Source organism: Syngnathus leptorhynchus, chromosome 6 (assembly GCF_054491065.1).
Source record: "Syngnathus leptorhynchus isolate UIUO chromosome 6, UIUO_Slep, whole genome shotgun sequence".
Taxonomy (NCBI): Eukaryota; Metazoa; Chordata; class Actinopteri; order Syngnathiformes; family Syngnathidae; genus Syngnathus; species Syngnathus leptorhynchus.
In genome coordinates this window covers 3,814,351-3,838,613 of record NC_141200.1, presented here as the reverse complement: position 1 = coordinate 3,838,613, position 24,263 = coordinate 3,814,351, and the positions used below count along the sequence as shown (strand labels likewise).

Sequence of the window (24,263 nt, the reverse complement as noted above, 5' to 3'; positions counted from 1 at the left end):
AAATTGAGGTGTACCTAATGGAGTGTCCAAGTGACGTCACAGATCAAACAGCCAATCAGAAAGTGGGGGGTTGTTTGGGTGTGGCACTTTTCACTTTCACTTAAGCTTTGACCATGATTTTTCCCTAATGAAGTGGCCTGTGATTAGGTACACCTGAAAATGGCGGTGTACCTAATGGAGTGTCCGGATGACGTCACAGATCAACCAGCCAATCAGAAAGTGGGGGGTTGTTTGGGTGTGGCACTTTTCATTTTCACTTAAGCTTTGACCATGATTTTTCCCTAATGAAGTGGCCTGTGATTAGGTACACCTGAAAATGGCGGTGTACCTAATGGAGTGTCCGGATGACGTCACAGATCAACCAGCCAATCAGAAAGTGGGGGGTTGTTTGGGTGTGGCACTTTTCACTTTCACTTAAGCTTTGACCATGATTTTTCCCTAATGAAGTGGCCTGTGATTAGGTACACCTGAAAATGGCGGTGTACCTAATGGAGTGTCCGGATGACGTCACAGATCAACCAGCCAATCAGAAAGTGGGGGGTTGTTTGGGTGTGGCACTTTTCACTTTCACTTAAGCTTTGACCATGATTTTTCCCTAATGAAGTGGCCTGTGATTAGGTACACCTGAAAATGGCGGTGTACCTAATGGAGTGTCCGGATGACGTCACAGATCAACCAGCCAATCAGAAAGTGGGGGGTTGTTTGGGTGTGGCACTTTTCACTTTCACTTAAGCTTTGACCATGATTTTTCCCTAATGAAGTGGCCTGTGATTAGGTACACCTGAAAATGGCGGTGTACCTAATGGAGTGTCCTGATGACGTCACAGATCAACCAGCCAATCAGAAAGTGGGGGGTTGTTTGGGTGTGGCACTTTTCACTTTCACTTAAGCTTTGACCATGATTTTTCCCTAATAAAGTGGCCTGTGATTTTACATGAGGTAAAAAAAATATATAAAAATAATAAGTATATAATATATATATATGTCATAAACGGGAATCGAACCCGTGACGCAAATGTTTAAAATGACGTGTTTTCGTAGTGCCTTAACAGCTGTGCCATCGTGACACACATTGAATATTGCTATATGTTGGATGATTTAATGGATTTTTTTTTTTTTTTTTTTTAAGTGCTTATAAAAAGAGAGAAAAGGTAGCTCCAGACAGTTAAAAGTTAAAAGCAAGACACCAAAACAAACCTCTTGTCCCATTTACTTTGCATGTTTTGTGTCACTTTAGAAGCATATTTTTAATCCATTAATTCTGTTTACGTTTCATTAAAATTTCAACAGCACAAGGCCATCCAATTTTAATGTTTTCAAGCTATAATCATTTTATGATTAAGGTTTAATGGAGAATGCTAATTTCTTCTTTATCAGCACATAAATCAATCAACAGCATGGCAATGGAAGGAAAGCAATGGAATAAAGCAAGGGCCCTAAAATTGACCCATGGAGCAGAGCCCACCCCCCCATTAGACAGCTGAGGGGAGACGACTTGAGTCACAAAGAAAAAAGTCGAAAATCAATCTCCATTCACTTATCCAAATATTGTTGGCTAAGTGAAGAAATCTTTAACAGCTTTACTTTTTTTAGCCTTGATGTCCATCATACTTTTGTATCATTAAAATAAATGAGACCGTTTTTTTTACCTTGATACTTTAATGATGTACACAAACAACCCAAAGTAAAGTGTCAATAAAGAAATAGAGCTTTTCATTCAATGTGATGCTCAACTTTTTATCTCGTTGAGAGGCGCGGCGGAGCGGGAAAAAGTTGGTTGCAGCATACGAAGGGGTGGGTGGCAGTAGAAGGAGAAGGGCGGCGGCAACTGCTCAGTAAATTTCACTCCGTTTCAAGATGTACGGCCTTCGAGACTTGGAAACGTGAGTGGCTTGTCTTTTGAGGATGTATGGCGACTTGCGCTTGAGCGGAGCGTCGCCGCCATTTTCCGCAGCGTACTCTCTGGAGTCGTGACGTAACTGTCGAGAGAAAGGAGCAGTGTAATTAGCAAGGTTTTGTTGCCATGGCAGATGAAAACATAAAAAAAAAAAAAAAAAATTTAAAAGTATTTAAGTCAAGAAAGACTGGCTTTAATTTTCATAAGACCCTCTTTGTTAAATATACTGTTAAAGAAACAATTCAATTAGTTTTAAAACTAAGTGATCAATAATGTAACTAAGTTACTTTTTCAAGGTAACTGTGGCAAGTTGGTGGTAACATTGCTTACCAGTGCAAACAAAAATCTGCACAGTACTTCATGCATTCACCGCTAGGTGTCAGAAGTGAACATCACAATAACTCACCCTGCCCTGGCGACTGTGCAGCAGCGCTCTGCAGATGTGCTGCAGGTTATAAAGGTCCTCCAGCCTCTGATTGCTCCACTCCCTCCTCATCATCATCTGCTGTTCCCCTTCCTCGTCTTCATCTTCCTCCTCCTCCTCCTCTTCAGCCTCCTCGCCACTCCTCCTCCACCAACCCGCCTCCTCCGCTTCCTCGCCGAGCAGCAGCCCGCCAGCCAGCCGGCACAGGTTGTTCAGCGATAGCCTCCAGTAGGGGGCGCTCTGCTTGCTCGCCTGTTTCAGCTGTTTCAGGATCAGCAAAAAGGTGATCATATTGAATAACAGAGTAGAGTGGAGTGCTGCTGAGGTTGTGAGAGGGTTAAAAAAAAAAAGCTTGATTATTCTGTTGGCTTTTTTTGGTGGAGAACGTTGTCGTACCTTGGAAGCAAACAGGCTGCTCAGGAGTTGTTCTCCAAGTTCCTGCTCCATGTCTGCAAAAGAAGTTATTAATACATTGAAACATGGGCACAGGACAAAACATTAGGTACACTTGCAACTTTTGAATGGTAGTAGGAGTAGTGATACAAACAACAAAAATATACCAGAGGTATTAAGTTCTATGCAAAGTCCATTTACCATTTGAAAATACTCTCTCCTGAAATGATAAATCCTACTTATTTGTTGTATAATTAACAGTAATCATAATCATGCCAGAAGAAAATATTTTTGGTACAAATTTAAATACATATTCAAAAACAACTTCCAAGGTTCAGGTGTAGCTAGCCAGTGAAAGTGAAATTCTATAATTCAGCATGCACAACACAATACTGGAAAATAAATCAGCCCTGAAAAAAAAAAAAAGTTAAATCATGAGGTTTTTAATGTTTACTTTTTCTCTGTGTTTTCAAAGAGCAGACACATCATAGAAAATTGCACTGAATTAATATTTTAGATGTCAATTGTTATCGTCATTATCTTTATTTTGGCATTCAGGACACTAGATTAGGTACACTAACGAATGACATTCAATAAAAAAAAAAATTCCCCGAGGTTATCTGTCACACACTGCGTCACACAGACTTTTGGTTCAGGCCTAAATATTAGGAACGGCTCTCGGCGTGAATAATCAAACAGGTGCATGTCAATCCAAAGTGAGCATTTCATTGTCTGGGTGCTTCTTACCCAAACACAGCCCACTGCAGGTGAAACACAGCAACAGCAGCACACAAGCCAAGTGAGCTTGCATATCGGCACCTTAGACAAACAAACAAAAAAAGCAGGGACTGAAATATCTAAAGAAAAGAAAATGCAATCCCCAGATGTGAACCAAAGAGAGGAAGGAAGCTTTTTAGTCCATAGAGGTGAAACTTTTTCAGGAGACTTCCTTGCTGCTTCTTCTGCTGCTGCTGAGGAACACTTGGATGTGAGCCTCCGCTATATAAGAGCCGAGACCCACACCCTCCCCCTCCACCATCATGTCTTCATCCAGATGTGTCATCACGCGTCATTCTGCCGTCATGAATTTCTTTTTTTCCTGAGTGTCATGATATTATGGGACATCAAATATGATGGGGTGGTCTTGTTGATTTTACTCCTCACCCAAGCATCACTGCAGATGTGTTGATGATTCATTCACACCTGAATATAGACTCATCCTTTTTATAGCGCTTATCTCCATAAGTGTCTCGAATGTGCTGGCTGATGGTGCAAGACAACTGAAATGACGTTTTTATTTTTGTGTACAGTATTTTGGCTCACCTGAGGGGAATAATATCAAATTTCAAGATGTTAGAATGACATTTACGATATTCTTACACAGACAGTATGTAAATGGTTAAGTAATTTCTTCAACAGGTGGACGCAGTGTTGCAGTACCTATGCTGACCACGCAGGTGTAAGGTGGCAGTGTTGTACCAGTAAAACATCCCACTGTTGCTTCCTCCTCCTCCTCCTTCCTCTCCTCCTCCTCCTCCTTTTGAGTTCCTGACGGGACAAGAGGGAACTTTTAGTTCAGTTTCACAAGTGTGCGTCGTGGTGCTTGTGAGGAACTTGTTCCGACTGCAATGGCTCCATTCGGGAAGAATTTCCTGAAAGCTCGTCTGAAAAACAGGTAATTCAAAACCACCCTGTGAACCCCTTCAGGGGGGTTTACATTACATTGTCTCTGTGGGGTGAGGTGGGGGGCTTTTGGGTGGGAGTTTCCGTGCGAGAGTAAACCAGGTCAGGCATGTAATGTGCTTTAAAGTGTTCAAATTGGCAATGCCATTAACTAAAAGTGATACGAGTGGGTCAGCGCAAGTCGTTTTTGAAAGAAAACAAGGCCTAATTGTTTTTAAATACAATTGACAAGTGCACTATATACCTTTGTTGCGAATGTCCTTTATTTTTCATTTAATTAACTTTTAATAGTTTTTTGTTTTGTCCCTGCTACTAAATGGCATTAAATGCCTGCAAAAATCCATTAAAATATGTATCGATTATTCTTTTATATATCCTACTGTACTTAAAATTATGAAAACATATATGAACAACGGTGCAACAAAACATAAAACAAAATTATTTATATGAGTGTTTAAACAAGCACATACTTTGCCTTCAAGTCTACTAGCACGATGCTAACTCATAATGGCAAACGCCATAGAAGAGGTAACGAATAGCATTGGTGTCGGTCGCCATGTTTTAATAGATCTTTGAACACAAATGGTGGAGCAACATGTAGACCAACAATTATTATATCATTTCAATGGGGAAGGATTGACATAAATGTATTGAATATTCCATTAAAATCCATACATGTGTATGTAATTCTGAAATAATTTGTATTTGAATAGGAAAACTTTGAGTGTGATTTCATGCTATTTCAAGTGACCATTTGATTTTAATGTATGCGTTGGTCACATACGGTTTCCCCAGTGACATTTACATTCACGCAATGTTTGCACAGAGCTGTGCGTATGTATCCGAGCTGTGATTACCTTCAAAAGGTGCATGAGCCTTATTTTTCCCTCCTTTTCTACATCTTGAAAGCCGCCCGCCACTGTCATCACCTCTCCTTGAATCCGCAACCGCAATTTGCTCAAGTAGCTCACGCTCCTTTTTTCATGTCTATTTTGTCGAAGATACGTCTTTGGAAGAAGTGTGTGAAATCAGTATACCACCCCCAGAAAAATGCAGCCAAAAGCTCGTTTCAAGTGGTCTGGAGTGATCCATCGGGGTTCTTGACTAGATGAGGGCAGCGGCTAAAGCCTCAGCTGGTTCTGAATTGGATTTAATTGAAAGGCGGTCGGTCCCCCTTGGTTCCAAACGTCGCAGAGCGTGTGTGAAGGTTGTGTCGTGCTTGTTGTTGTTAGATAAGGAGGGGGAAGAGTCGTGTTGTGTCTCTGTCCGCACATCACAAGTGCGAGCGACTCATCCCGCAGATAAAGATGATGTTATTTCCCTTATTCCACACCCAGATAAGCCCACCGACAGGAAACGCCGCCCGTGTTTTTCTTTTCCGCTACGCAGGCGAATGTTTACCCATGTTTTTTTTTTTTTTTTTTTTATCCTAAAACATCAAAGCTCCTTCAACCACTTTCCCACTGCCTGTCACATTTTGTCATCTGTGTGAATTGTATACGTTGAGTTTCAGATAGGGAATAAAAGACGGGAGAGGGGTGTCAAGTTTTAACATGTCACTTAACCTCTTATGTAGTAAACCAATTATCACCTTTTACATGATGGGGATGCCATGTGGCTTTGTTAAGGCGTGCACATTTTGGATGATAGCCAAAAAAATGTATTTTCATGGAATGGGAGGATGGAAGCAATCTGCCTTTAGTTGGACTGGCCGTACGGGAGTTGTCCCAAAATTCAAGGTGGCCACCGGGCCCCTGATCAAATGCCTTAGCCACGCGCTTGCCAGATTACGCACAGAGTAGATGGAAAAGAAAGAGGCTAGGGCCATTTTTGTACTTCCTGTCTGGCACAGGAAGTGGTGATTGTGCCTTGGGACAAATGCAGGTGCTTCCCCGCAACACACACAAGAACACGCTGTATTCTCTTCCTGATCTGTTATGTTTATCCACCTGTGTGTTCACAATATTACTTCATCGTGGTAACTTTTATACTGTTTGACACCATTGATGACTTTGATCATTTACCAGATGCACTTTCAGCATAACATCACTTGAACTATGAACTGGATTGTGATGTCATCCAGTACAAGCTGTTCCCTTTCGAAAGTAAACAAAATATCAGACTTTTTTTCCCCCCCTTAATCATATGCCGTTATTTATTTACAATGAGCAAATAATAAATAAAAAAAAACAGATAGCGTCTTCATCAAGTAAGCCTTGCATCTATCTGTTTAGTTTCCTTCGAGGATTCAAAGTGTCTGTTTTAAGTGGAAACGGAGAACAAGTTGTCTGGAATGTGGCAGGAATGCAACAATGGGAGTTAATGGTTACGTGGACCCTCAGAGCAAATAGCTGAGTGACGTATTTGAAAAACAAATCATCCAAATCCGTCAAGTGAGCGCGACTTTGACCTCCCACGAGTCTTACAGTAATTGGGGCTTCATTGAAAAAGTGAAAAGTGGAACACCTGACATTCACTCTATTGTGTTTCTGTTGTAAAGACTTTACATCAGCCTGCATAAAGCCCCCCCCCCCCCTTTCACACTGCCTATAAAAGCCCAGCCTGCTAGAAGCTGTTTAGCTTGCCAATGGAGTTCACCAAAATAATAAAATGGGATTAACTAACATTGCTATGACATTAACAGAGATGACGCAAACATTTCACCCGCCATGCGGATACTAAGCACGGCTCCACAAATCCAATCGGAACGTCTTATTCGATTACCCGCTCCCACAAGTTGGACGTCTGTGTCACTTAGTCATGTCAATTAGCAACGCTACATTAGCGTTGACCTATTAGCCACAGAGATGGCATATATGTATTTGAAAAAATCGGTTACCGGTCGGTTGTCACAGTCCAGATGAGAAAGTAATGAGGGGTTAAATAGCAAGAGAGGATGAGTAATATAGCCGAATAGGATAATGAGAAGTCTATGAAAGAATGTCGTTTCCTACTTTTTGAGCTCTTCGCCAAATGCTTAAACTAGTGTCACAAAAGACAGCTGTACTAAAAAAAAAAAAAAAGATTGGTTCATTATCTGTTATGAAAACACATTCACGGTACTGTTCCTATCTTCCCCAGGACAAAGGACAGCGAGTCCATCGCTGGGAAGGAGATCCAGGTGACGGTATGCAATGAGGAGAAGGTGGTCTGCGGCGTGACCAAGCACACCACTTGTGCCGACGTGGTTCACGCATTACTGGAGGATCACAAATCCGTCCCGGAGAGCAAGCGACTCCTCCACGGAGAGCCCAAAGACTTCAGTCTGGTGGAGCGTTACAAGGGTTTCGAGAGGGTGTTGCCGCCCCTCAGCAGAATCCTAAGGCTGTGGTATGCCTGGGGGGACCAGAGACCCTTGATTCAGTTTGTCCTAGTCAAAAGCAGCGATGTTGTACCTCAGCGCGCTATGAAGCCTACAAAGAACCGAAGTCGATATTCTAGGAACCCTCAGGCTCTTCCTGCGGAAAAACAGAAACGCGTAGTGAGGAAAGCCTTCCGAAAGCTGGAGAAAATCCACAAGGAGAGCAAGACATCTGACAGTACTGAGGAAATTGATCGCATGGTTCAACTCATCCTCAACCAGGACCAAACCATTCGAGAGCAGATCCAACGCATGGAGGATCTGGAAGTGGAGTTAAAACAGTTTCAAGGGAAGGAAGACCACCATGGAGAGTTGGAAGCTTCGGCGTTGGACTCGGAGGAGCTTGACAAGCTGTTGCAAGCTAGTGACGATGTCCAGAAGCTGGACCTTCAGGTCCATAGACAGCAGGCCCTCATAGTACAGCTCTGTCGGGACATAGACGCCGAGCAGAGGATGGCTGCGGGTTGCGAGCCGGAAGGCGCCTCAGCCGTACCCTGGACCCCCACGGAGGCCGACGAGTCGCTCTTGGCTGAGCTGGAAAGAATGCAAGCGGAGCTAAGGCGCAGCTACCTGGCCGGCGTGTCCCTACATAGCCAGGCGGCTGAGGTAGACAAGCAAATCCGCTGCTCTGAGGCCACCTGGCTCTCCAGGGATCAAGAGTGCTGGCAGTTGGCCGCTGAGCTCAGATCGCTGCAAATGAGCGATGACGCCCAGGAGATCACCGGCGGAATCGCAAAGGTGAGAAATGAGGCCGCCGCGGTCAAACACGTCACATTCCCCACGGACATGACGGATACGGACTCGGACACCGGTATTAGCTCCACACACAGCCAGGACTCACTGTCCCCCGGCCTGGACTTCCCTCCACCGTTGGACACGGACGTCTAAAGAACTACTTTTGAAGATGACTGGATACAGAATTGAAGGATGTGTCTACCACTGGACTGGATGTGTAAAGAATGTCTGGACACGGACGTTTATAGGATGTTTGTAGACATCGGGACATGAACATTTCAAGGTGTCTGGAAACAAAGAATGTAATGTTTCTCCTACAAGCGAGACCAAACCTCGAAAGAAAGTCACTTATTATTGAACACGGACATACATAAAAACGTCCCAATGTCTCTACCACTGGAAAGAGAAGTTTAAAATATTTCCAACACCATCTAGAGACTACACTGACTGAATCACCAATCCAGAAGGGCTGAATGTAGATACAGTAATTTCATACTTCTATTTCAAAGCCATACTGCACTTAAGAATGTCCTTTTACAGTGTTTTTTTTAATATTTTTATTAAAAGTCACTGAGATGCACTGTGTATATGAGATTTATATCAGTTTATAATTGACACAATTGTATATATGCTTGTTTGTTTCTATATTGTATCCACTATGCTTTGTAAATCTCAAGACACACAAACACACTACAGTTGTACAAACATGATATATTTATTTATCCTGCAATTTTATTCCACGCCAATGAAGTTGAAATGTCCATTCAGGCTTTTATAATAAACAGATGAAAATGTGACACCTATTGAATTTGTGGTGGAATATTTCTGTCTTTAATGGGCAATATAAAAAGGAGCATGAAATTGGTTAAATACATTGTTGTTGTTTGAAGTACCATAAACTCTCAAGCCTAATTTACCATCTTTTCCCCTCTGTCTCAATTCTTACGTAAATGTCACCGACAGAGAACGAGGGACAATTTTCTTGTGTAACACCTGACAATGATGAAGTCATGGAACCTATCAGATTACGGAATGTGTGTTGCAGTCTAAAAGTGTCTCCGTACTACTGCCTTTGCGTCTTTTTTTTCGGGATCTGACTTGGGGGTGTCGGGTGTAACATATAATCAGAGAGAATGATCTCCAGGGCAAAAAAAAAAAAAAAAAAGTCTTCTCGTCAAACGTTGGACTGACTGACTGCTTTGTACTCAAGTAAGACGGGTCGGGGTGGGGGGGGGCTTGGGGACGGTATCTATTTTATGCACACTCCCTCCATCATCTCGTGCTCCGCCACCGCTTGTCCGCAGCATAAAGAGGTCCAATTAAGACGCCAGCTGTGCGGTGGTGTCACATCAGAGTTCAAGCTCCGCAAGCTGAGACACGTCCGACACGTTCGAGGGCCTCGCGGATAATTGGCAGCGCATCAAACAAGCGTGAATCATTTCATCAAACGGCCCAAGAGGCAATAAAATGGCACTACAGAAGCAGTACACCTACAAGTGTGTGTGTGTGTGTGTGTTGTCACTGGCAGCTTTAAAGGCTGAGAAATAGATGATATCTCTTCTAGCTCCAGGGTACTGTACGACTTACGTAGACCTCCAACAAGGCCAGAAAAACCTCCAAAACAACAATTATATGAAGTGCTTGGGAGTTCAAATTAAGTGTTCTGAAGTTGACGTACATGTGGGATACATCTCTTGTATTTCAAAGTATGAACGAGGCATACGGCCTATCATTAAAGAAAAGGTCGAAGATATTAGTATGTGCTCAGACGCAGTGACGCTAACATTAAGGCATATTACAGCTACATTCGGATATATATCACTCCGAGGTTACCATTAGCCGAAGCCTCGAAAGCCTTTTGCTGACTTTTAAAAGCTTTGCCAAATAAGGCACTGTTATCTTAACATTTAACGATAATATCATAGAAATGTCACAGTTAATGGCCCGTTTTAGGTTAACAATGCTTGTTTTTGTCGAGTCTGGCCATTACTTGAAGGTAGCAACTGCCAAGCTAGCTAGTGTGTGTTTGTTATTTGGTATTAATACGGTAAAAAGAAATGAAAGCATCCACACTGAAGTCTATTTCAATGAAAAATTTAAAAATGGCCGCCATGATGATGTACCAATGCTAAGGCCTGAATGCAAATGTGCTAAAATGTAGCTTACCTGTCGGTGTACCACAGGATTGGATTAAACAAATAATATAATAATAAATTAATACAACTATCGCCATTGCGAGATGTTTATAAAAGAACGTAAAAATTTAAAAGGATGAGATTATCAACTTTGCACGAAACAACCGAGTTGACATGAGTGGTAAAACTCCAAAACGTCTTCTGACTTTCACATTTTAGTCTGAGGCTGGGAAAATCGTTAAATGAAATCCCAGCTTTACGTAAACAAGACTGACTCTCCGGTGGAAGCCAGACAATTGGCACACGTCAAAGCCCGTTGTGTTTTTTTACCCTATGTTGCCATGACAACTTAAGGAATACTCATCTCCCTCCTGCTTTTGCATCTGCATTCTTCTTGCTGCAGTTCAATCCAATTCCCGCAAAACAAATAGCCTCTTTACCATAAATACGCCATCGTGAATGAAGTCAATTCTGAATAAACAACTTTCTGTGCTGGTCTTTGCCGTGACAGGCAGGGGTGGTGTGGGTTGGGCGAGGGGGGGGGGGAATCCAGATTTACATCGGCACAAAGAGAGACACATTCCTCCCTCCCGCCTTGCACTATGTGTGTTTCCCGTCAGCTTTCCCATCTAAAAGGAAAGCCAAAAGGAATGTGAAAGGTAGCAAGCTAACAGGCCTGTGTGATGACCTTGTAGTTTCGTCTCACTCACGGACACAAACACACACTGACACGTATTTTATGATTGTTATTGTTAAGACTAATACAAAACGTGTGAGAAAATCTCGTAAAAGGTCTCAATTTTAAAAACATGCCTACACACGACTGTCAATCTTCAGACGTTGGGCATATTAGTAAAATAAGACTACAATAAATATCTCCCCCCCACAAATTGTGTCGTTTGGAATAAAACTAGCATAAATCTCCAACGGTTGCTGAACAGTCAGTTTGTTTGGTAGGCATCAAGCTTTTAGTTCGGTGCTGTAGCTCACATCCTTTTGTAAACGAGTGACATAAAAGATTTTTACCTCTAGCAAATGTCAAAGCAAGAACTTTATTGATTTTGATCAGCAGCCGACTGGAGCTGCTCAGAAGCAGCAAAGGAAGTGCAAGCAGGAAGCAGCGTGTTTGTGCAAAGAAAGGTCGGCACTCATTATGAAGAAGGACACACACACACACACACACACACACACACACACACACACACACACACACACACACACACACACACACACACACACACACACAAACACCATAACCTTAGTGTAACCTCAACAGTAAAATGTTGAGTCGAAAAGTCTTAAAGGACAATTTGAAAAGATGTTTAAGACACAGCAAAGTAAGCCAAAGTGCTCCAGAAACGTCTGAAAGAAAGAACAGAAAAATAAATCTGCTTTTTATTCTACTTTTGGTTCGGATGATAATGATTTAGCTACTGTGTGAGACGAAACATTAGCTACTATGCCACTCAAGTGTGTGTAAAAATGTACAATTCATGCAAATGGTGATAATGTGATTAAATTGTTTAATTGTCTTGGGCATCCCTATTGCATCCTTAAATGAGATTAGTAGCTGCGGCATGTGAACATAATCAGATTTACTTCATTTGATAATCAACACATCATACTGCAGGCCGATCATATTACTCTCATATATGATTTACTTTGGAATAACTTCCTGTCAATCACTTGAGTGACTTTTCACACTCTAGTCTCTCTGGAAGAAAACGATTGAGTCCCGTCTCACTCCATCAGCTCTTAAGGCAAAGTTCAAGCGGCACGTTGAAATTCAATTTTTTTTTGCACTTAAAGAAAAATTCATCCAGAAATTGTTTTTCAGCTCAAAGGGCTGTCAATAAAATATTTTGACAGTGGCAAATGAAGTCATGACAGGTAAACGTTTTTATTTATGGTCCCGAATTGTCCAGGCTTCATTCATATGTGTTTTAGTCTCTTATTGATTGGCGTGAACAAAATTAGCTATCACTGTAGCTAATGGCAAACACAATCGCGAATGTAATTGTTAGCATCATGTCTTATATCGTAGCTTTCATCATTGAAATTGTAGTAGCTAAAAATAAGGCTAACAATTTAGCTAATGCTGTAGGTTAAATCTTGTAAATATCATCACTAGCGTAACTGCTAAACATGGCTCGCGGCTAATAGCTTACATTAGAGGGAACTATGTCGTTAATAATACCATTAACTAACATATACTAATTGTCTACATCAATGGAGGTTTTTATCAATACTTTCCCCTACTTTTTTTTGACATTTTACGCTGTGTATCAATAGAATATTAACATAACCTTTTTCAGCGGCGCCGTTTTCATTAGCCGAGAACCGCACAGGGACTAAAAGCAAATGTCAAACACACTTTTCAATTCAACTCAAACCTTTGTGAAATTTATGTTCCTGACCAGTCCGTTTTGAATTTCCAGCAAATTTGATTTAACCAAACAATTCTTGGAGCTCAGACACACACACTCAATGCCACTACTTAAGCTATCAAGTTAGGTGCTATTTACACAATTATGAAATTATTCAGTTGTTGTCTTGACATTGAAGTGAGCTTCTACAGACGCGGCGTGACGTTACAGGGAAGCTTTAATCTGGAGTTCTTAAATAGAGGTTGTTATAGAAAATTATATAAGAGTGCTTGATGTTTATAGTTAGTCCACAAGATTTTTGGGGGGATTGATGGATGGATGAATGCATATTATGAAGATTATTATTTATGATGTAAAATAACATTCTAAGAACAATCCTGTAGTGGGGCTGGCTTCACTAGCTGTCGAGAACAATGGAGGGCGTTTCCTGTTCGGTCAAGCCTACCATCAATGTGAGTGAGTGTGTGTTGCGTCCAGATGCTTCCACCTTAATGACGGGTCAAGACCCTGCGTGCCCTCCCGCCTTCGTGCACAAGCAAAGCAAACAGGTGCTCCCTGTGCCCGTCAGGACATCACGTCAGCCACTCACCACCGCGTTGGCCAGCTGCGCACACACACTCGCGCTGGCACACAGATGATCTTTGCTAAAATCATGGAACATCACGGCTTGCCGTTGTGGCCACAATGTTCACCAAGGCGTTTGCTACAGTGTCGCTTGCAATGTTAGCCATTATATTAGTCGTGGTGTTAGCCAACAGTGTGACTCGGCTAACAAAGACACGTTGATATCACCAATCACTACTCGAAATAAAAGTCAAATTTAAAGTGTAAAAACGGATACAATTTTTATTTTTAAATTCTACATTTTTTATGAATAAATTTATTTCTAATGAGTAAACAAATCTAACTGGAGCACTGAAGACAAGTCCAGTTCGATCGACATGGTGAACCAGCAATGCAGGGAGGGATTTTGTTGTAACATGAAGGCAACTTTTTCAACTCTTTTGTGTGTGTGTGTGTGTGTGTGTGTGTGTGTGTGTGTGTGTGTGTGTGTGTGTGTGTGTGTGTGTGTGTGTGTGTGTGTGTGTGTGTGTGTGCGTGTGCGTGTGCGTGTGCGATACTGTTGTTAGCCTCTTAGTGGCTCAGAAGGATTACAAGTCTCTGTGGTTTCTTGTTTGGATGCCTCTCCCGTCCCCCTTCCCCAAATCCCTTCCACAAAACCCCCTCCCCCCCCCCTTCCCACCCATCCTTTGAAGCCAATTCTCCTGGTCTGAAGCCCGGGGGCTGCAACGTGATGTGCAAACACAATTGCACGATAAACTCATGTGGCTGCCAAGTGTCAGTAGTGTAATGGATATTCAAGAAGAAGAAAAAGAAGACTTGATGATTCAAGGAAGAAGCAAAAGCTCTCTACGAACTGCCATGCTAGTGTGAAAAGAGATGAGCTAAAAACACACTTAGGAACTCTGATGGTTTGCGTCCCGATACTTTTGTCTTTGTCTCTGCTGTTAAGCGAAGCTAATGTACGCGTGACAGCGTGACGGCAGGTTAGCAACCACGTTTAGGATCACTTAACATGCTAATCGGGCGTTAAGCGTAAATCGGGGCTCCTTTCGCTCGGTTGCTGGTGCGTGACGCACCATGACAAAGCGCGAAGAAACCAACGAGGAAGAAGAGTTCGCTTGGGTGCACTGAAATGTTCGCTTCTACTTTAACTCCTTTCTCCAGGAAATTTTTTTGTACGAGTCACCCTGTCTTTACAAAACAATTACAAACTAATGTGATTGCAGTCAATGACAGCAGCAGGGAAAAAAAAAAAAATGTTATGGGCCCTCCAGTCCTCTAGGCTGCGCTAATAAATATTACACTTACTACTATACCGAAGCTACATGTCGGAACGTAACAATTTGATAGTCACTATGAAAAGCTGTCAGGTTACATTTTTATGTTGACGTCATTTTATGATCAAAAGCTAATATTTTTTTCTTTAATGCTGCCTTCCCTTTGAGTGACAATCCAATTAAATTTAATTGAGTAGAATAAATAAAAGAGGCAACGTGGATATAATGTTGCAGTCCATCCTATGAAGGTGTTCATTTGATTTACTTGGCTAATCAGTAATGTAACATGATACACACTTCAGAACACGTTTGAAATCATGGAGTCCAATTTTCATTTGAAACAACTTCTTTTTCTTTAGCTTTTTATTGCCTTTCATTTAAAAGTTCCATCGTAACTTCTTTTCACACTTGTCGAACAGTTGGGAATGTCAAAAATGTTCAGAGTGTAAAACCAATTTTCTTTTGACCAATACAATGGAATTATAATCTGTGTTAACAAGCAATTTTTCACTCTGATGTGCGTAATTCTTCTTTTCCACTTGCATGGCAATAAAGAATGTTCAAATGTGACTTAAGTTATAGTTAGTGAAGGTTTAACGATGGCCACAACCTACCTCCCTCCATATAGATCAACATTTATCAATATGCGCATATTTGAATGAGCAGCCTGTGAGGCCTTAATGAGCCTGAGTGTTTTCTTCGGCTGTTTTACCAATTAGCCACAATTAACACAAGCGCTTTACATAAGGCGCACATCTGTGCCGTGTGATGAGGTCTTTGTCTGCCAGCGCTCGCTCGTTCGCACACAAACACACACACACACCCTTGCAGACATGATTATGATTATGGTGATGCTTCTGCTGATCTTATTAGAAAGAACAAACACCACCATGTCTCTGCGGAGTCCCACAGGGGTCCGTTCTCCTCACCCTCACACTTGTTAGCTGTATGGTCACGTCTATAGGCGCATTTTTAGCTCTTCGATACACGCTTCAGCGGTGACCTTGTTGGTTAAACAACAACAGCGCAATTCATTTTTTCATCAAATTCAACATTAAGCAAATAGTGAACATACAGACGTTTTTTTTTGTTTTTTTTTTATGTTTCCAACCTAAGTGACCGATTGCTCGAGTGGCATCAAAATGCCATCAGAGGCAGTTTAGGGGTTAGAAGGCTAGCACATTTAGCCAAGTGTGGTGCATTTTGAAAAGAGGCAATGAATACGTTTGACCTTCAGCGAGCGCAGTGCGGGGGGGGGGGGGGGGGGCATTAACCTTATCTGAGTGACGCATAATTGCGTTGTGGCGATGGCTCGCTTGCTCATCCATCCTATGGTTATACTTCTCTACACACTACGCAAACACGTGTGCCACTAAAACACACTGTTAACACATCAGAAATTTATAATGTACATAAGGACATATTGTGTGTTTTTTTTTAATTCTCTTTGGAATCATAAAAGCTGCCAAGTTAAGATATGAAATTGAAATATTCATAATTTGGCTTTATATTTTTCTTATTCAGTCATCGTGACAATGGTCATTGAATGCAACACTCCTGACATTTTGTTACATTCACATAAAGAAATCACGACAGGATGAGTTCAAGGGTCACGTGATGCAATTAAGCCTTTTCATGCCGCTGATGGAAAAATGATAAAATCATATCATAACTTTATAACCATAACTCGATTGATTCTCTAATAGAGGTGAAAGGACAGGGAGATTTCTATTGATTTTGATTTGGGTGAGGACGTGGTGCAAGATTAATACAGGCACTAATGGTTACATGAAGACATTAGAGAAAATTTGATTAAAATACTCCACATTTCCGGACTTAAATGATCTTTTCCATTTCAAAAATGTCAATATTTCCGTTTGAAAGGGTTTCTCTACTTTCCTTCAGCAATATTTGTTTGCTTCTTGGTGTACGGCGACCAAATAAAGTCAGTCGGCTGATGCTTTTCAGTGTCATGGGTGGGTTGCGCTATGATGATGAACAAGGTGACCATTAAGCGACCCGCGAGTGGCTTCCATGGACTGGTAAGTGCTTTCTCTGGCAGCACCATGACGCACGCTCTGTCTTAACATCACACCTACTCTGGACACGTACGTGGGGGGGGGGGGTTAACAAAAAAAAAAAAAAGGACTAAAATCAGAAAACTGATGTTGATTCAAGCAAACCAAATCAAATTATTACATTTCTAAATTGACTGTCCTGAAGCAAGAACTAATCATGATTTGTCGCAAGGATATTCTGAACCTAAAAGTCTTACGACCTACATCTTAAGACACGAAGTATACAGTTTATTTTAATATATATTCTTCTGCAACTCAGTGGAATAAAGTCAGTTGATCTAACTTCCAAATGAATGTTTTCCCACTACAAATGTGATTTAGAAAACTGTATATTACGTAAGAAGCAAAGAATGTAAGGTGTATAATCGCGTGGAGCACATTAGTTAAACCGTGAAAGAAGAATTTCTTTCTGTTTGGTTGCGTTAATGTCGGGTTGGTTGTGCAAAAACAGCTTTTGATGAGTCATCACCATCAGCTTTGACTTCATCACAATCTTCATCACACAACAACGTCAGGAAGAACAAGGACTAAAAATAAAAACAACAAACCTCAAACAAGCGAATCAAGTCCTGAGGATATAGACATGCTGTTTAAGTTCAAACTATGTTGCAGTAATTTTTATGAAATTGATTTGATCACTACGACTGAACCTGCATACGATAATCGCACACATAGAGGAAATATGATTTTTGGTGTGTGGTGTTTGTATTTGTGTTTGTCAGTTGCTAGCTTGCCAAGTCTCAGCTGGAGTTTTTGGTCTTCAGAAGAGCGTGCTCTTGTCCTATGTCCACATCTTGTATGTACCTCCATGATGATGGTAATAATGATGATGCAAGCCACGCAGCGAGACCGTCTCATTATTGATCATAAGAGGGAAACGCACATGGAGGCCACACGTGGACATTGTCAGCTCCTGGAAAGTAAAGTAAATACAAAAGTAATCAATAAAAATTAATCTATGACATTCAAACAATGATTTTGAATTGGATCTTAAAACAGACCTGAACAAAAATGATGGCACACTTAATAGTTTGTTGTACAACCTTCGGAGACAATCACACCATTTCGTTGTAACTTTAACATTTAAAACAAGTAGATGACGTCAATGTTCACTGCTAGGAAACACACAAGAGGTTGATATAAAGCAGCGAAAGCAAAGTACTCAAACATTTACGGACATTATCAAATGATTTATAAAGATTTACCCACTTGGAAAACCAGGTTAAAACAACACGGACGCTGGCCGACGTCAGTAGTTCGCCAGTTCTCTACGACAATGTGGAAAATGGCGGCTCCGTGCATGCGCTCTGAATGACCGTCGCAGGTGAATTAGAATAAAGCGCGGATTACACCGCCCTCTACTGACCAAATTGAGTACTTTTCGTCTCACACAATACACGTATTTACTTAAATGATGTGGTAGTGGAAAATACTTTTTACTCATAATAATAATAATAATAATACATTTTATTTATAAGGCACCTTTCAAGGCACTCAAGGTCGCCGTACAAACTATTTTTTTCACATTCAAGTGTTCCTGCGGTTATTAAGACTTTTTTTTCATTCTTTCATTTGAAAAAGCTTTGTCCGTGTGTATCATGGACATTGTATGATACGTGTACAATTTCATGTCTTTTGTGAGCTAATTTAAATGCACTTAAATTTGAAGTATATCAGTTTCCGTCTTCATTTTCATGATCATGTAAATTCAACAGCAAGACACCGCAAGCTTTTATTTCATTATGCATTAGCTCAATCAGCGCTCACGTATTTGAGGTAATTATACTTTCATGAAGTAACAATATATTGTATATTAGTAGGTATGGGATAACAGAAGATGTCAAGTTAATACAGTCTAATCTTGCAGTAATGAGGAATGAATGAAAAGGTTTCAAATGGCTCAATGCTGTTGCGTTTCCCCGCCAGCAGAGGGGAGCAAAGTCTACATTCAGTTTTTGTGCTGACGACACATATGTACTATAATGTAATAATGTGTCCAAAAACGTCATACTGTTATTTAATTTTTGTTTTTCAGATACAAAGTGTATTTTTCCTGAGGTATTTTTTGCCACTATATAAATCCCATATTTTTTTAAGGAATTCAGGAAAAAATGAAGCTTTCACTTACTTGAATGTTATACTGGATACAAGTCATGTTAGAACTCTATTATGAGATAAGTATTCAGGATTTCTTCAAGTGAACATGGTGTGAAAAGTTTGAGAAACACCACAAAACAATAGCCACTGCTCTGCTGCCATCTAGCGGACTTAAAGTGTACTGACGAGCTCGTAGACCCCCCCCCGCACAAACACGCACATTATTTCTTCGACTTCCTGCAACCACCCCTCCTTGGCTGATGTAACAATCACGCACATTTGGGATGAAGTCATTGGCATTTATTTCACTTTGGCACAGGAATATTAACATCACATATCCAGAGTTCTGTTGCGCGATTGACACTCAGGCCAGGTCAGCCTAAAAGCAGAAAAAGATGCCACAAAGTTGTGAAAATAGTTTGCTCAACTTCAGCCCTGGAGGAAGAGCAAACATGTCATTCATCATTTGAAAGATAGTCTGAAATCCTGAAAATGACCAATACGTTTTTTGTTTTTTTGTTTGTTCCTTTGGGTTTTTCTTTTCATTTGTTTTGTTCTAATCTAGATGTAGGTAGCATTTCTTTGGTTGAAGAAGTAGGTCAGTATTTGGGAGGTCACGGGTGGGAGGTCCAAAGGCGAATGTTTTTGTTTTTGTTGTGATAAAAATGGAACACAATTTAGATTTTTTTTTCTCCCACAAATGCACTTTTCCCCCCCCGCAGAAGCAGACAAGTTTTTTTTGTTTTTTTTTAAGAAGCAGAAGCAGGTTAATGTTTCTTTGGTTCCAGAGGTTGGCCAGTATATTTTTACAGAAACAAGAAACAGGTTTTGTTTATACCTCAGAAGTGGAACCGTGTTTGTTTGTTTCCAGAAGCAGGTCCATGTTTTTAATTCAAGTTGCGGCAAAAACACACGGCGCACTCCGTGAGTCCAGACGTGTGATCTCATCTGCCTCCAATCACAAGTGGTGTCTTTTATTTCATTCTCGTGTGCCTTGAGTGCACATCCTTCTCAAAATTCTTCCTTAGTTTCTAGAAGCAGCTCATTGTGTCCAATTGTGGTATCACATCCGTCTCCAAACTCTGGCAGTGGAATTTTATTGCGTTAACTAGTCTTCATCACCCCAGAGTCTCAAAAGTGTTTCGTTCGGTTCTAGAAGTGGATCAAAGTTAAATCGGCAATCGGCTCTCGAAGCGAGTCAGCATGCGACCATGTAAACACGCGGGTGCATTCCAAGGGTCCAAACGTGGTATCACAACAGTGTTTTTTTTTGTTTGTTTTTATTGCATTCATGTGCAATAACTATTTCCTTCATGTGTGTTAAGTTGGTTCCACATCATTCCTTGGCTCTAGAAGTGGGTCAAAGTTTCTTTGGTTCCAGAAGTAACCAAGTTGTAGAAAAGAGTATCAGCATGTCCAAACACTGTCAACATGTTTTTTTATATTTCCTTCCTGTGCGATAACTGGAGTCCACCTGAATCTTGAGCCCTGGGTGGTTTTTTTTTTTTTTTGGTTCTAGTTGGTAAATGTTTCTTTGGTTCTAGAAGTAGGTCAACATGTGACCATTAAAAGATGGGAGTGTGTTTTGTGAGCCCAACCGTTGTGCCTTAACATGAGCCAACATCACTCCTGAGCTTCAAAAATGTTTCTCTGGTTTGAGAAGTGTCTTTGGGTCTAGAAGTGGGATCACATAGCCCAGGAGATGTTAGCGGCGTGCTCCTTCGCCTTCATGCGCAGCACGGCAATGCTGGACGAGCGCCTCTCAAACTCAGGCTTGGTTTCGAAGGCGTGGTGGCCGTTGGCGGCCGGCGAGAGAAGCGGGTCGGCGCAGAAGTTGTTGAGGGAAACATGGCCGAACTGGTTCTGCTGGTTGGAGAAGTAGCCGTGTTCCCCGGCGGCGGAAGAGGCCGAGCGCGGGGAGTAGGAGGCCACGCAGGGGGGCGAACCGCGGGGTAGCATGCAGGGGGACACCACGGGACCTGCTGGAGGGGCACTGGACCACAAGTTGTTTGGGATCTGCGGCGGAGGACAAAATTCGGTTCATCATTCCGATGGATTCAAGAGTTGGGCAATCAATCCAAATTTACAATCAAAGAAAAAAAAAATCATGTTTGTATTTGTGTTGCTTCTGCTTCTAACCGCACCATTATTGACAATCAAAGTTGTAAATTAAAAACATCTCTTTTTTACTGTTTCAACATTTGCTTCAAATGATCCAAATGTCATTTATTCCATTTGCTGTGACATCTGTAATTGGCAAGTCACAATATGCGGTGGATGTTATTATTTTTCTAGTGTATTAAAAATGTCAGCGTTGGACATGCGTACCTGCCCGTAACTGTCGGTGCGAGGCAATACAGACAAGTCGTAGGCGGAGGCAAAGTGGCTTTTAGCTTGTTGGATTTGTCCGTAACGTTCCCGCTTCCTCCATTTGGCTCTTCTGTTCTGGAACCACACCTGACACACACACACACACGTGCGCAACAATAATATTAAACTCATAATATACAAAACAAAAAACATATACATGTTGTACAATTTCTTCTGAATGTCATTTGGCTCAATGTAGGACAATCGTGCCAATCACAATAATAAGACTTTAAAAACATCTTGAGACACTCAGAAATATGTCTAAATAGAGTTAGGACTTCTTTGGGACGTTTGGAGGAGCTTCATTGTGTTTTGAATTACAGTTTAAAGATATACAAAACAATACAACTTAATTTATATAGCGTATGAAAGATAATCATGGGTAAAAAAAAAAAAAAAACCAACAATGAAGTCATCATGTTTACAATCGCAAAGCAACGATCTTTCGTAATATGACCAAAAACAAAAGAAATTGGCATTTTAATGGAGACCGAGCGACACATGCAGCTCAAAATTAAGATTCCTTCACAGCGTTTGTTTTTCTACATGACACGGCAATGATAATAATAATCACACTAAAACTTGACAAATCATTTTAACAATAAAGAAAGTAACACTTGAATTGACAAGAAATTAAAAATATGTCACTGAATTTTGTTTTGAATAGTTTGGAGAAACTTGGCAACATTTGTTTTGAGTTATATGTCAAACATGCCAATAATATTAATACATATTCCTAATAAATGCTCCTTGACTGCTGTGTATAATTTACATAAATTTCTTTTAGCATGTCCAGAGAAGCTTGACTGCATTTGTTACAAATTACTGTGAAAACAAGACTAGTCTTTTTTAAGTAACTTTTTAAAGACATTTACAAACATCTTGTTATAATTGTTATTTCTTTCGACATGTTACCTTATTTTGAATTACATGTCCTGCAGGCAAATAATAAGTATTATTTAAAAAAGACCATTCAATTAAAAGGACACGGAAAAATATATTGGAAAGTTTGTTCTGAGTTACACATCAAATGTAAACACAGGATAATCTTTTTTTTTTTTTTAAATAAAGCAATTGAAAAGACATTGAAAATTTTTTGGGGGAAAATAATTATTTAATTGAAAAAAACATTGAAAATAAATAACTAAAAATAGGATTTTTGTGTTTGGCGAGGCTTGACAAAATGTGTTACACACTAAACAAAATAAAATTAACAAATTAAAAAAAAGACTGAAAAGTATGTAGCTAAAATTGTCATTTATTTTGACAAGTTTGGAAAACCTTAATTGTATGTCTTGTTTTGAGTCTAATTTGATTTAAATTTACTTTTGCTAGGTCTGCGAACAAAATGTGTACGGCATATCTCATGCAACACAAACAATAAACTTTTTTTTTATTTCTTGAGATTCTCTTTGTGTTTTTCCTTTGAGAATCCTTCAATATAGTGCAAAATGAATAGCATACGTGCACGCGTGCGTACGTGAGCGCGCGTACCTGCACCCTGGCCTCGGTCAGCTCGGTCCTGGTGGCCAGCTGCTCGCGCACATACACGTCCGGGTAGTGCGTCTTCTGGAAGACCTTCTCCAACTCATCGAGCTGCGCGCTGCTGAAGGTGGTCCGGTGGCGTCGCTTCTTGCTGCTCGTCACCTTGTCGTCGCCCTTGTCCGCCATCGACTCGTCCGCATCGTCGCCGCGGCAACATGACGCCGCCGAGCCGGGCAGTTCCTCCGCTTTGGCTGCGCCGTAACCGCCTGAGAATCACCGGAGAATTTTAAAAATACATACCAAGAACAAAAAATTGAATTATTTTTACACATTGACTCATATCATAACAATAAATGATTTTATTTGTGAATTTACCGTGCTGGTCTGAGCGAGGGGAGACGCGGTGATCGCCAAAGGCCTGCGCGCATTTCGGGGGAGACTTGGCAAAGTAGACGCCGCTATCCAGACTCTCCATAGCCGGCTCCATGAAGTAGTCCGCGGCCTTCATGGCCTGGTTCTTCAGGCCGAACTTGTCCTCCATGAAGTCCATCATCATCATTGTGAGTGCAGCGGTCATCACAGTGGCGGTACGACTTTATAGACCCCCGGAAAGTCTTCCAAGACGCCCCCCCTGCCTCCCCCTCTCGCACACAGACATCAACAACAACCACACTCCCTCTCTACTCTCCCCCAGAACTCCTCCTACCGACGGCCCAGTCCACACAGAACCGAACCACAAACAATCTGCTGCTGAAATCACAAGGAAACAAAGTGTAACTAAAGCTAGGATTTCTTCCAAAGTTTCTACAGTCCCGTTCTAAGAGTTAGTTTTGTGCATGCACTTCAAACTACAAATAACTTGCTTTTTCTATTTTATTTATTTATTTATTTAGCTTTTAGAATATCTACACGTTTTGAAAGTGTAGAATGCTTATTTTGCTGTTTTCTCTGAGGATTACTACAATAATTGTATGTCCCAGTTATGGTTACTTTAGCATAAAAATACACGAAATGTGATTCCAGCAGTCAATGTGTGTATAAAGATTTTATTTATTTTTTTCTCGATACATAATTTCATAATTTCATCACTAATTGGGAAAATTGTATCATTAAATTCAACATAATTTAGAGAGGTGTATTGACAAAGAATTACCAACAGATGGTTAAAATACAAAAAAAGTCCCAAAAATGCAACAATATTTTAAGAGACAACTTTCAATTTCTTAACAATTAATAAGTTCTTAAGAGTAAAGAAAAGTTTAGAACTGTTGTCCCTTGTATTAACTACCCAACTTAAAGATTTAAGAAAAACTAACTCAGCAAAGTGTTTTTGAGCAAACAACTTGTTTTGTTATGCTAAAATGAAATTGTTGCAAT

General features: G+C 40.8%; 3 protein-coding genes across 8 annotated transcripts; 1 reads left to right on the top strand and 2 right to left on the bottom strand.

Annotated features, from left to right (window-relative positions):
• Positions 1-1,656: 1,656 nt before the first annotated feature.
• nts (neurotensin) lies at positions 1,657-18,281 on the bottom strand. Of its 6 annotated transcripts, none has more exons than XM_085914967.1 (8): positions 18,144-18,281; positions 17,936-18,049; positions 17,669-17,847; positions 4,155-4,262; positions 3,462-3,533; positions 2,718-2,770; positions 2,304-2,582; positions 1,657-1,979 (listed from the first exon to the last, which is right to left on the bottom strand). In XM_085914967.1, exons 3-8 carry the CDS (start codon positions 17,790-17,792, stop codon positions 1,833-1,835), a joined length of 783 nt encoding a protein of 260 aa, XP_085771093.1. In that variant the 5' UTR covers positions 17,793-17,847; positions 17,936-18,049; positions 18,144-18,281; the 3' UTR covers positions 1,657-1,832. The 6 variants fall into 6 exon arrangements, with proteins under 6 accessions (XP_085771093.1, XP_085771096.1, XP_085771095.1 ...); XM_085914970.1 differs by having other exon boundaries at positions 17,936-17,977; positions 18,144-18,251; XM_085914969.1 differs by having other exon boundaries at positions 17,936-18,008; positions 18,144-18,245.
• On the top strand, positions 4,263-9,661 carry rassf9 (Ras association domain family member 9). Its single transcript, XM_085914966.1, has 2 exons — positions 4,263-4,389; positions 7,479-9,661. The coding sequence occupies exons 1-2, from the start codon at positions 4,343-4,345 to the stop codon at positions 8,644-8,646; spliced, it is 1,215 nt and encodes a 404-aa protein (XP_085771092.1). The 5' UTR covers positions 4,263-4,342; the 3' UTR covers positions 8,647-9,661.
• Positions 18,282-19,373: 1,092 nt separating the features above from the next.
• Positions 19,374-23,463, bottom strand: alx1 (ALX homeobox 1). Its single transcript, XM_085914815.1, has 4 exons — positions 23,262-23,463; positions 22,896-23,152; positions 21,360-21,488; positions 19,374-21,047 (listed from the first exon to the last, which is right to left on the bottom strand). The coding sequence occupies exons 1-4, from the start codon at positions 23,461-23,463 to the stop codon at positions 20,718-20,720; spliced, it is 918 nt and encodes a 305-aa protein (XP_085770941.1). The 3' UTR covers positions 19,374-20,717.
• Between the last annotated feature and the right edge of the window lie 800 nt (positions 23,464-24,263).

Excerpts from the sequence above, each read along its gene's own strand:
- rassf9 (XM_085914966.1), top strand. The coding sequence starts at position 4,343 with ATGGCTCCATTCGGGAAGAATTTCCTGAAAGCTCGTCTGAAAAACAG. Across the intron at positions 4,390-7,478 it reads AAAGCTCGTCTGAAAAACAG|GACAAAGGACAGCGAGTCCA; the intron begins GTAATTCAAAAC and ends TATCTTCCCCAG.
- nts (XM_085914967.1), bottom strand. The coding sequence starts at position 17,792 with ATGAGACGGTCTCGCTGCGTGGCTTGCATCATCATTATTACCATCATC. Across the intron at positions 4,263-17,668 it reads AAAACTCCAGCTGAGACTTG|GAACTCAAAAGGAGGAGGAG; the intron begins GCAAGCTAGCAA and ends TTGTCCCGTCAG. Across the intron at positions 1,980-2,303 it reads TGCACAGTCGCCAGGGCAGG|TTACGTCACGACTCCAGAGA; the intron begins GTGAGTTATTGT and ends TTCTCTCGACAG.
- alx1 (XM_085914815.1), bottom strand. The coding sequence starts at position 23,463 with ATGACCGCTGCACTCACAATGATGATGATGGACTTCATGGAGGACAAG. Across the intron at positions 23,153-23,261 it reads CCCTCGCTCAGACCAGCACG|GCGGTTACGGCGCAGCCAAA; the intron begins GTAAATTCACAA and ends GGTGATTCTCAG. Across the intron at positions 21,048-21,359 it reads GCACCGACAGTTACGGGCAG|ATCCCAAACAACTTGTGGTC; the intron begins GTACGCATGTCC and ends CCTCCGCCGCAG.